Here is a 12,512-nt window from a genome sequence, read left to right as displayed (position 1 = left end):
GAAGCACTGTCTGTCTAAACGTGGGGAAGATGGCTTTCCACCCCATGGTAAAGAGAAACCTGTCTAATCTGCAGCAAATGGGGCTTTCTCTGAAATTGGACCAGGTAAACTTTGCATTCAGTAAAGGGGGATCGTGAAGACACAATTCCTCAATAAGAACATCAAAGCATTGCATACTTGTTGTGAAGGAGTTGCTATTCATCTTTTCATTCAAATTTCGAACCACGTTAAAGTCACCTCCTACACACCATTTGTCCCCGCATATGGTGTGCAACCCTGCTAGTTCCTCCCAAAATAACTCATGTTGCCTTGGATTACATGGGCCATAAATTGCCGAGAACCACCAAGTGATATCATCTTGGCGCTGGATTTGAATCGAAACCGAGAAGTTCCCAATCAAATTGTCACGCACCGCAATCACTCGAGGATCCCACAAGATTAGAATGCCACCTGATCTTCCTTCCGCTGGTCAACACACCCAATCGACATATCTAGACTTCCACAAACTTGCTACGAAGCGCCGATCAACTGTAATTCTCTTGGTTTCTAAGAACACGGCGATATCCGGGTTTTCCTTGCGTATAACCGTACGCACTAATTCCTTTTTCCTGGCTGTCCCTCCCCCTCTAATATTCCATGAACAAATCTTCATAACGATCAAGTTGAACCCTTCGAGGTCGAGCCTTTGTCATAGTTGACTCCGAATTGCAACCTAACAAGCTCTCTGCTAAGCTTACCCGATGATCTGATCACGACCTTTTCGGATGCTGGATGAATGATGTCTGTCTGAGGTTTCCTTGGATCGTGAAAATCTACTTCCCTTTCAAATCCTGAGTGAGTTATTCTCTCGGACCCCGAATTGTCAAAGACGATTTTTTGGCCCCTTCCTAGAAACCCACTAGACTGACCCAAAGCAATGAAAGACGCTGGGAAAAAAGAGTGAATTGAAAGAGGATGCTTTATATTCGATGAAGGGAAGCAAGAAAGTACCTTACCCACTATAGGTTTAGTGTTACCAAGAATCGATAGTTGTTTGAAAGTCTGTTTTTCATCATCTTGTGTAAACAACCCCTGGATATCCACTTCGACTTCGTCATTGTTTGCCTGCAACTCAGATTGAGTAGAAAAGAGACTGCCCGATTCAGTGGAGTCAAAACCGTCTTCCAATTGGCCATCTTCAGGTTGGTCTAACTCAATATCATCTGTGTCATCCTGCTCGCAATCTCCTTTCTTGCTCAAATCTTCCATTTCTCGATCATAATCTGTCGCTTCGCCCATCTCTTCCTTAGAAGTCAAGATCTGTGTAGTGGGTTGTTTGAAACATGTGCTGACGATCTGTCCATTGGGGTTCAGAAGTGAGTGCGATCCCTCTGCCGTCTTTGTGAGTTCTTTATCCTTACCGTCTCCATTGGATGAAGAATGAATAGGAGATCTTCTAAACTCCTCGATATTTTTTGGTGAGATTCGTCGCAAAATTTTAACTACCTTTCTTTCCTTGTGATTGACTGTCGGCACATTTTTATCATTGACCTCTACCACTGCTCTGCTTGTTTTCCTTGAACCCTGCAACTCTTCGATTCGTTCCATGTGTTTGAGTGTTGGGTCGCCTTTTTCCTTCATGTCCCTGCTTATATTTTTGTTCCCCCAGCCGGCCATTATCTTTTTGCCATTGATCAATGCTTGAGCGTAGGTCTGTTTTCCGTAAGACTCATAAGCCTTAATGTCGAAAGTGTCAACACCCATGTAAAAGGAACTAGGAGGCTCCTTGTTCAAGATGATGTCCGGGGGTTTAGGGATGAGCTCAAACCACTTAACAGACATGGGTTGTGCAGATACACTTGCGCATATCTGCCATTACTATCCGGCATGCCCCTAACCCGAATTAACCATAGGCACGACGAATTTGGTTAGAGTGCTAATTTAGTTATTTTCGTTGGCATGAGATTTGCAAGGATTTTACTAAGGGTGCATGAAACGGGCCAAAGCCAGAACGTGTGATTTATCTAACATAGTTTGATGATTTTTTCAGCTTATCACAAATGATAAATTTAAAAGTGTCGAGCAGAGTGTTGGCTAGCCACATGGGCCCAAGAATCTCAGTGGCTAACTTCTTCGGGAAGGACTCCGGGACGAATATGAAGGTGTATGCTCCAATCTCTGAGTTACTATCGGAAAGACAATCCACCAAAGTATCGTGGAACCACGGTGGCCGGCTATACTGAATTCTTCCTAAAGAAGGGGCTTGATGGCTCTTCTGCGTTGCTTCATTTCAGACTCAGTTGAAGATTAATTGGCTGCTTCCAAGGACACACCTTGAAGGGAAGTTTCAGGGATCAACTCTATTATAATTGAATGAGATATTTTTATTTGTGTTGTGAAAAAGTAAAAATTTACGGTAAAAAGTAAAATCTCAAACTCTCAAAATTATCACACTACACACTTTATTATATTTTTCTCTCAACTCAATTGTAATTTTCTTCACAAATGAGAGATCTATTTATAGAAAATTTTTACAAATAATCCAAAAATAAATTACATCATTACCTTCATCATCACACACAAATTTCAATATTCAACACCTAATTTTCAACATTCAAATATTCAACATTCAAATATTCAATACACACATTTTAAATATTATTTTTCAACACTCCCCCTTGTGATGATAATCATAATGATTGTCTTCATTACGTGTTTTTATACTGCCTCGTTAAAAAACTTACTAGGAAAAACCCATTGGGATAAAAACCATAGTAAGGGAAAAAGAGTGCAGTCACGTAAACTCCCCCTCATGTTGACACGAACAATTCTTCACAAATTTCGTAGATTGCGCATCCCAATATTATATATGTGCTTTCTGAATATTGTCGTAGGAAGTGCCTTTGTGAAGAGATCTGATGAGTTTTCACTTGATTGAATGTGACGAACATCAATACATTTATTCTTCTCAAGCTCCTTGGTGAATGCGAAGAACTTAGGAGGAATATGTTTAGTTCTGTCGCTTTTTATGTATCCTTCTTTCATTTGAGCAACACATGCAGCATTATCTTCATATAGTATCACAGGCTTCTCGTCGAATGATAATCCGCATGAGATTTGGATATGTTGAGTCATTGATTTTAACCACACACATTCACGGCTTGCTTCATGTAGTGCAATAATCTCGGCATGATTTGATGAAGTTGTTACAAGTGTTTGTTTCTGTGAACGCCAAGAAATTGCAGTGCCTCCACGAGTAAATACATATCCAGTTTGAGAACGTGCTTTGTGTGGATCAGATAAGTATCCAGCATCGGCATAACCAATTATACTTGGATTAGCATCTTTTGAATACAAAAGTCCCAAGTCTGTCGTTCCTCGTAGATAACGGAATATATGTTTAATTCCGTTCCAATGTCTCTTTGTTGGATATGTGCTAAATCTTGCCAATAAATTTACGGCAAAAGATATATCAGGCCTTGTACAATTTGTAAGATACATAAGGGCACCGATAGCACTTAGATATGGTACTTCTGGACCAAGAATATCTTCATCATCTTCACATGGACGGAATGGATCCTTTTCTATGTTTAATGATCTAACAACCATTGGAGTACTTAAAGGATTTGATTTGTCCATATTAAAACGTTTAAGGATCTTTTCTGTATAATTTGTCTGGTGAACAAATATTCCACATTCTTTTTGTTCAATTTGTAAACCCAGACAATACTTGGTTTTTCCAAGATCCTTCATTTCAAATTCTTCTTTCAAGTATGACACAACTTCTTGAATTTCCTTATTTGTTCCAATGATGTTTAAATCATCAACATATACAGCAATAATTACGCATCCGGATGTTGTTTTCTTAATGAAAACACAAGGGCATATTGAATTATTTACATATCCCTTTTTCATCAAGTGATCACTTAGCCTATTATACCACATTCTGCCGGATTGCTTCAACCCATATAATGATCTTAGTAATTTCACAGAATAACATTCTCTGGGTTTTGAACTTTGTGCTTCAGGCATCTTAAATCCTTCAGGGATTTTCATATATATATTACTATCAAGTGATCCATATAAGTAGGCTGTAACAACATCCATAAGACGCATTTCTAAATTTTCAGATACTGCCAAGCTAATCAAATACCGAAACGTAATTGCATCCATCACAGGAGAATACGTTTCTTCATAATCAATTCCAGGCCTTTGAGAAAAACCTTGTGCAACAAGTCGAGCTTTATATCTTACTATTTCATTTTTCTCATTTCGCTTTCGAATAAAAACCCATTTGTATCCAACAGGTTTTACACCTTCAGGTGTAAGGACTATAGGTCCAAAAACATTACGTTTATTTAGCGAATCCAATTCAACCTGGATGGCATCTTTCCATTTTATCCAATCCTGCCGATTTTTACATTCACCAAAAGATTTTGGTTCATGATCTTCATTATCATTTATGATGTCGATTGCCACATTATAAGAAAATATATCATCAATTTCTTCTATATCTTTTCGGTTCCATATTTTTCCAGTATTAATATAATTGATAGAGATTTCATGATTCTCGTCAGTTTGTGGTTCTGACAAAACATTTTCATCATCATGTGTTTCTTCAGGAACATCATTCTCTATTTTGTGATCATTATGTGTTTCTTCAGGAACATCATTCTCTATTTTGTGATCATTGTGTTTCTCTATGAATTTTCTTTTTCGAGGATTTTTATCCTTGGAACCAACTGGCCTTCCACGCTTCAGGCGTTTAATGACATCATGACTATCTTCAATTTGTTTCTTCGGAATTTCAATTCGAGCAGGGGCATTTGCAGCATGTATATATGATTTAGTTACCCCTTTTGTGTCTGCAAATGCATCTGGTATTTGATTTGCTATTCTTTGCAAGTGCACAATTTGCTGTACATCTTTTTCACATTGTTTTGTTCTTGGATCCAGATGTAACAATGATGATACATACCATGTAATTTCTTTTTCGGTATGTTTCTGTTCTCCCCCTAACATTGGGAAGATTTCCTCATTAAAATGACAATCAGCAAAACGTGCTGTGAACACGTCGCCTGTCTGTGGTTCAAGATATCGAATGATCGATGGACTATCATAACCAATATAAATTCCAATCTTTCTTTGAGGTCCCATTTTCTTTCGTTGAGGTGGTGCAATAGGCACATACACCATACATCCAAAAATTCTCAGATGAGAAATGTCTGGTTCTTTACCAAATGCAAGCTGCAATGGGGAGTATTTATGATATGCACTTGGTCTGATGCGAATTAATGAAGCAGCATGTAAAATTGCATGTCCCCATATAGAAATAGGGAGCTTTGTTTTCATAATCATTGGTCTAGCAATCATTTGCAGACGTTTAATCAATGATTCAGCCAATCCATTTTGAGTATGTACATGAGCAACAGGATGCTCAACAATGATTCCCATAGACATACAATAATCATTGAAAGTCTGGGAAGTAAATTCACCAGCATTATCAAGTCTAATTTTCTTGATTGTATAATCGGGAAATTGATTCCTCAATTTTATTATTTGAGCAAGTAATCTTGCAAATGCAACATTTCGAGTTGACAATAAACATACATGTGACCATCTGCTGGAGGCATCAATCAATACCATAAAGTATCTGAATGGTCCACATGGTGGATGGATTGGTCCACAAATATCACCCTGAATACGTTCAAGAAACATTGGTGATTCAGTTTGGATTTTGGCTGGTGATGGTCTTATAATAAGTTTTCCAAGAGAACATGCTTTACATTGAAACTTATTATTCTGAAAGATCTTCTGGTCTTTCAATGGATGACCATGTGTATTTTCTATAATTCTTCGCATCATTGTTGAACCAGGATGTCCTAATCGATCATGCCAATTGGTTAATATTGAAGAATTATCAATTACCATGTTTGATTCAATGGGACGTATATGTGTATAATGCAATCCAGTAGGGAGCATTGGTAGTTTTTCAATCACATATTTCTTTCCTGATTTATATGTGGTAAGACACATATATTTCTCATTCCCTTCATTCATTGTTTGAGTATCATACCCATGGGAATATATATCATTAAAACTCAACAAATTTCTTTTCGATTGTGGTGAATATAAAGCATCATTGATCAAAAATTTTGTACCATTAGGTAACAAAAATTGTGCTTTACCACATCCTTTAATCAAGTCTACAGGACCTGATATTGTATTCACCGTTGTTTTTGTTGGTTTTAGTTCCAAGAAATATCTTTTATCTCGGAGGATAGTGTGCGTTGTACCACTATCAGGTATGCAAACTTCAGCTTGGTTCGTAGCATTTTCCATATTTGAACTTCAAAAAAATATGCAATGAAATAAAATTATTGACAATAAAATACAATACAATATAACACACTATAAAACATTATCATACGAATACATAAAAAATAAAATATTTTACATATTTATTCCACCATCAAATTGATCATTATCTGAGAAATCAATCAGAAAATCTCCAGCATCAAAATGAGTTGAACCACTCAAAGGTTCACTGTGTTCAGTAAAGTTGGTCTCCTTTTCTTTCCCCTTTATTGATTCTTTATAAAGTTTACAAAGGTGCTCAGGGGCTCGACAAATACGGGACCAATGTCCTGGAGTACCACATCTGAAACAAGAACTTTCAAATCTTTTTGAGTGATTCTCATTAACACTCATATTCTCTTGATGCCTTTTCGGTGGGTGGTTTGGGACGTTCTTTTGAGATGAGTTATAGAAATAACTATCTCGATTATTTTCAAAACCACGGCCGCGTCCACGACCACGACCACTTCCACGTCCACGTCCACGTCCACGACCACGACCACGACCTCGATTTTGTCCTCGACCAAAATCTTGTCTGTAACTTTGATTTTGGTTTCCAGGTTTAAATTCATTTTTGCTTACAGCATTTACTTCTGGAAATGCTGTTGATCCAGTGGGTCGGGACTGATGATTTCTCATTAATAGCTCGTTGTTCTTTTCCGCCACAAGAAGACAGGCGATGAGTTCAGAATATCTCGCAAATCCACGCACTCTATATTGTTGCTGTAGTGTTATATTTGATGCGTGAAACGTGGAAAATGTTTTTTCAAGCATTTCCGATTCTGTAACCTCATGTCCACAAAATTTTAACTGCGAGATTATTCTATACATCGCTGAATTGTAATCACTGACTTTTTTAAAGTCTTGGAATCTTAACATATTCCATTCATCACGGGCGGTCGGAAGTATAACTTCCCTTATATGTTCAAATCTCTCTTTTAATCCTTTCCACAGAGCCATGGGATCTTTTTCGATGAGATATTCACATTTTAAACCTTCATCAAGGTGTCGTCGTAAAAATATTATAGCTTTTGCTTTTTCTTGTGATGAAGATATACCATTTTCTTTAATGGTCTCGCTTAGACCCAATGACTCAAGATGCATTTCTACATCAAGAGTCCATGGCATATAGTTTTTCCCAGTAATATCAAGAGCGATGAATTCGAGCTTTGCCAAGTTTGCCATGGTGGTACTAAAAATTACGATGCATTTTATTAGTTAATGAATATTGCAATACAAAGTAATGGATAAACAACAAGTACAAGTATTCGTAAAAATAAAGAAAACACACGAGGAGGATATTCTCCGATAAATACAAGACTGGTGAGTATGATAACCAAAATAATTAAAAATAACCTCGTGAAAGCCATCTTCTTTTTTTCTTCGAAAATTTGATGAAGAATAATTTTTAGAGAAGAAGAGAAAGTTGGAGTGATTGAATGTATTTGTGAGATTGTATTTATAGAGCAAAAACTAGCCGTTTTGTTACCGTTTATTACCGTTGGTGTATAAGAAAATAAATGTATGTATTTGTATAATTTTATGGTAATAATATGGTGTATATAATATTAGTCATATTTAAATAATTATGTATATCATATCACATTATTATAATGAGGTGTCATAAGATATTTTGTTTAAAAACCTTATAGGCTTTTATACTTGTCGTATCCCTTACCGGGAGTGTGGGATGTCGTCTTAACATCCTTCCAGGATTTATAACAAGTTTTTGAAAAATTTATTTTATTATAACATTATATTATATATTAAGTATATACACAATAAATAAACAGTAAAATAAATATTATTACTTTTGTTACCTTTTTCTTCTATTTTGGAGCTTGGAAAAATATGGAGGACTTTTAAAGCTTCGTGCTGATAACGTGTTGTGAAAAAGTAAAAATTTACGGTAAAAAGTAAAAATCTCAAACTCTCAAAATTATCACAATACACACTTTATAATATTTTTCTCTCAACTCAATTGTGATTTTCTTCACAAATGAGATATCTATTTATAGAAAATTTTTACAAATAATCCAAAAATAAATTACATCATTACCTTCATCATCACACACAAATTTCAATATTCAACACCTAATTTTACCTAATTTTCAACATTCAAATATTCAATACACACATTTTAAATATTATTTTTCAACAATTTGAAATTATTCCTGAAGTTTTTAAGACTTCGGGTGGTCTGACATTATATGAATAAATGATAACTACAAGGAAAAATTTTGACAGAAGAATCTTGAAACAAAAACATTTACTACTTATGAATTAGAGATTGGTTTTGTCAAATATTTGAGTGAGAATTTGCAATATATTTTCCAACCAAAACTGTGCTGAAAATTCCATTTCCAAACCGCAAATTCGAGACTAACTACAAAATACAGATCATGTGTTCTCTCGTCTGTAAGCTCTGATGTTAAGTGTTGTATTAACATCTTGAAGGTAATCTAATGGATACAGTTCACGAACCTTCTCTAGAGCATCTTATTCCCAAACAGTTGCCAGTAAGTATTGATCAAATGTAAAGCTTCCCGTAAAGTAAAAAGAAAAAAAGTTCGATTTAATCAGAAACCTTTTGGCAAAAAAGTGCTGTAAAAAATCTCACCCAAAAGGGCCGCCATAGGCCAGGTGTGCTCAGTTGGGAAAAGTCGTGATTTAAAACGAAGGTATTGAAGTGATGCAAAAGATACAATCTTACAAAATCCGACCTGGATGATAATCAGGAAAACATGATGTTGCTAATCGATGTGTAGTCTTAATTTGTCTTCGCTTTGGGGACCTTCTTCTTTGGTGCTCTTTTAGCCATAGAGTTCTTCATGCCAATGAAGAAGAGTAGCGCACCGAGCAATGCCAAACTCTGGTTAAGAGATTAAGCAAAAAATGGCCGATTATCAATGCTAAGAATAAGAAATGGTCGTCGGAGAAAAAAAATGGAGTAAGAATGACATTACACTATGATAGAGTTTTTCATTTGATCGAGTAAACGTATCTGAAAAACAAAAAATAACCTTGGGTTGAAGGTTTAAATTTGTACCTGTGTAAACTTGACAAATAGTTGAGTAAATTCTTTCTTGTCAGCATCGTAATTGTAGAAGTCATACAAGATTGGTGCTGAGATTGCTTGATGCAAAAGCTATAATAGCAAAGAACAGGATAAACTGTTACGACAATAATCAAGTTCTCATGATAAAAACAAAATTTACAAAGATTGGATTAATGGGCCTACGAGGATGATAGCTCCAAAAGTGCTCCCAAACACGAAGAGCAGGCTCCCCAGCGACTTCATCACGATGGCACCCATGATCAAATGTTTAATCTGACATTGAGTTTACAAGTCATGAGCACATTTGATCATTTTAAAACATGGGAAATTGCTACCAGTCCACTTTTCAAAATTTTGATCAAAGAAGTTTCGGGAAGCAATTCTTACTTCCACTCGCGGCACTTGGATCCCAGTCTGGGTGGCAACATGCTTCGAAAAACTATTGAACTTAGGCTTCAAAGACTTTGCTGCTGGCCCTCCATCAGCTCCAAACTCATTGAACCTAGATAAAGAAAGATATAAATCGAATCCATAAAAAATTGTTGTCATTACGAATTACAAGAGCAATTGTTCCCAATCATTGAAAAGATAGTTCATAGATGAATGTTGAACTTATTTTATAGCAATGGCAAGTACTCATTGTTTCACGGTCAATCTAGTCACTTGTCTGGATAACAACTTCCTCGTCCACTCACAGATCGAATAACTAAAACCCGTCTTCCTGTGAATAATTTGATCCTCAAATTGCACTGGGGTGTACGAGAAGAATGGTGTTGCATGACAATGAAGTCCATCCTTTATGCAACAAACATTCAGCTTCATAGTGATCACTTTTCATGGTCTATTAACAGATATAAAATATTAAATTCTGTTAAAAATTTAAGTTCTGCAATATCACCACACATTGTAAGAATGTAAAAAAATTTATTCCCGTTTTACTCGGTGTGTCATCACTAGCAGGAGCAAGGATCAAAAGATTTTGACAAGGAGGGCAGATCAGTGCCAAACATTTTCTTATTATTCAAAACAAAAAGAATCCAACAATCTATTTTCATTAACTTTCTAAATATTAAATATCACCTCCCAACATAAATATTGTTCTTCATTACTTTTCAACTTTCCAAAGAAACATACTATTGTTGTTTTAAATTTTAACATAATGTAAGAAAATTTAAATTTTATAAATATAAATTATAAATACCCAAAATCAAAAGAGACAAAAACTTAAAACCACTTTATATATTTTGTTTTTTTTCCCAAACATAGACTCCATTGGCAAATACATTTTGGGAAAAATAACATAACCAAACAAAGCTTACATGTTCAAGAGAAACAAGGTAAGAAAAATTAGGCCACACTAAAGAATATGGTGCAGAATTGATGTATTATCCCGGAGACAGATCTAGAAAGAGGGAACAAGAGCAGGCTCCCCACCCAACTGATCAAAAACTAAAGTGTATGCAATACTTTTATCTTAATAAATATTAGAAATAACATTTAGTCCACCTTCAACCTGGGATAGCCAATGATTTAGTAACCATAAATTCATGCAACCCAACTCTTATTTACATATTCAAAGATTGTATATATTCACAAAATTAGCACTGAACGTGGATTCAACCAATAAAAGGCAAAATAACAAATAGGGAGCTCGGAAAAAGGCCACATAAATACAGAAATACACCTAAAAAGAAGCTAAAAAAATTTCAGCTGAGCAAATTATTCATCCAACACATGTTAAACTAAAAAGACAAGATCTTTACATCATAACCAAACCTGTGTACTGTACTACACTGTACACCATCTGCGATTCAGATTCAGAAGGAAAAAATAAGGCAAAAAATCATCAGATCCAATCAATCTGAATCTCCACTCAAAGCCAAGTATAAGGAAAACCCCCGTCTCCTTTCACCCAATACCTCACTAAAACCCACAAAAACTAGAAATACAAACCATCAAATAAATGCACACATAATACACTTAATCACACTGAGAAGCAAGAAATATGCACAGAGTGAGCGTGAAAGACGCGTAGATCTGAGTAAAAGAGAGTAATAGAAGCTGAGCTCTTACTCCTGGTAAGCGGAGAGAATGAAGACCGAGACGAAGAGGAGTCTCCCGAGGAAAGACACGAAAGCCATTGCTGCAGCAAGGATCGGAGGAAGACCCAGAAATCCCACTCCTTCTCTCTAAGAGTCTTCCGTCTCTCTCTATGGAGCGTAGTTTAAGCGACGGAGATTCAATTGAGAGATTCAAGGGGGCCTTGTAATGGATGACTAGTGGTGTTCTTATTAAATTGTTGACAAGTAATTAAATTTTCACAAGACAGTCCTTATCGATTTCACCATATTTAATCGTGATATAAACCAAATTAACTTATCTTACAAATATAAATTCGTGAAATTTTGTCACAAAAGACTTACTTTTAATTTTTAGAATTAATTTTAGAGTAAGTCTCTTATCAGATGATCTCACGAATCTTTATCTGTGAGACGAGTCAACCCTACCGATATTCACAATAAAAAGCAATACTCTTAGCATAAAAAGTAATATTTTTTCATGGATGACTCAAATAAAAGATCTTTCTCACAAAATACGACCCGTGATACCGTCTCACACAAGTTTTTGCCTTGATTTTTATTATGTCCTTCCAAATACCATTTTGCACTTAATTATCCATTTTCTTAATTGTCCTTTTTTTTTAAAGGCTTAATTGTCCATTTTACTTTCTTATAATTATAATTCTACGAATATTATATGATTTCTTAAGTTTCTTTAATTATTCTTCTAATTTTTTCCAAAATTAGATATTAATATTTAGTCAGAATTATGAGATTGTGCTCGACTTTTTTTCACTATATCCTCTTATGGAATCTTCTGCTACGCAATATATATTTTCTTTACTTAATTATTTCGGGTAATTTTAACATGTGTAATTTAAAAAATGATCAGAATATTCCATCTACTAATATCAAAGCTCGCTGATTATGTCTCATGTGAGACCGTCTCACGGATCTTAATCCGTGAGACGGGTCAACCCTACCCATATTCACAATAAAAAGTAATACGTGTAGTATAAAAAGTAATACTTTTTCATGGATGACCCAAATAAGAGATC

The 12,512-nt window shown here is 35.5% G+C and overlaps 1 protein-coding gene and 1 pseudogene across 1 annotated transcript; one reads left to right on the top strand and one right to left on the bottom strand.

The window, feature by feature from the left end:
* Positions 1–2,354, top strand: part of LOC140960970 (1-aminocyclopropane-1-carboxylate oxidase homolog 1-like) — a 5,668-nt pseudogene extending 3,314 nt beyond the window's left edge.
* A 6,538-nt stretch (positions 2,355–8,892) lies between these two features.
* LOC140960776 (uncharacterized) lies at positions 8,893–11,676 on the bottom strand. The gene is made up of 5 exons (XM_073419045.1): positions 11,468–11,676; positions 9,782–9,896; positions 9,578–9,667; positions 9,386–9,484; positions 8,893–9,208 (listed from the first exon to the last, which is right to left on the bottom strand). Exons 1-5 carry the CDS (start codon positions 11,533–11,535, stop codon positions 9,107–9,109), a joined length of 474 nt encoding a protein of 157 aa, XP_073275146.1. The 5' UTR covers positions 11,536–11,676; the 3' UTR covers positions 8,893–9,106.
* Between the last annotated feature and the right edge of the window lie 836 nt (positions 11,677–12,512).

Source organism: Primulina huaijiensis, chromosome 16 (assembly GCF_012295235.1).
Source record: "Primulina huaijiensis isolate GDHJ02 chromosome 16, ASM1229523v2, whole genome shotgun sequence".
Classification (NCBI taxonomy): Eukaryota; Viridiplantae; Streptophyta; class Magnoliopsida; order Lamiales; family Gesneriaceae; genus Primulina; species Primulina huaijiensis.
The sequence above is the reverse complement of the archived record's forward strand: the minus strand, read 5'-3'. Positions and strand labels throughout refer to the sequence as shown.

Bases quoted from the DNA above. Each gene is read 5' to 3' on its own strand.
- LOC140960776 (XM_073419045.1), bottom strand. From the start codon at position 11,535: ATGGCTTTCGTGTCTTTCCTCGGGAGACTCCTCTTCGTCTCGGTCTTC. The intron at 9,668-9,781 runs GTAAGAATTGCT...ACTCAATGTCAG, and splicing joins TCCAAGTGCCGCGAGTGGAA to ATTAAACATTTGATCATGGG. The intron at 9,209-9,385 runs GTACAAATTTAA...TCTCTTAACCAG, and splicing joins TATTTGTCAAGTTTACACAG to AGTTTGGCATTGCTCGGTGC.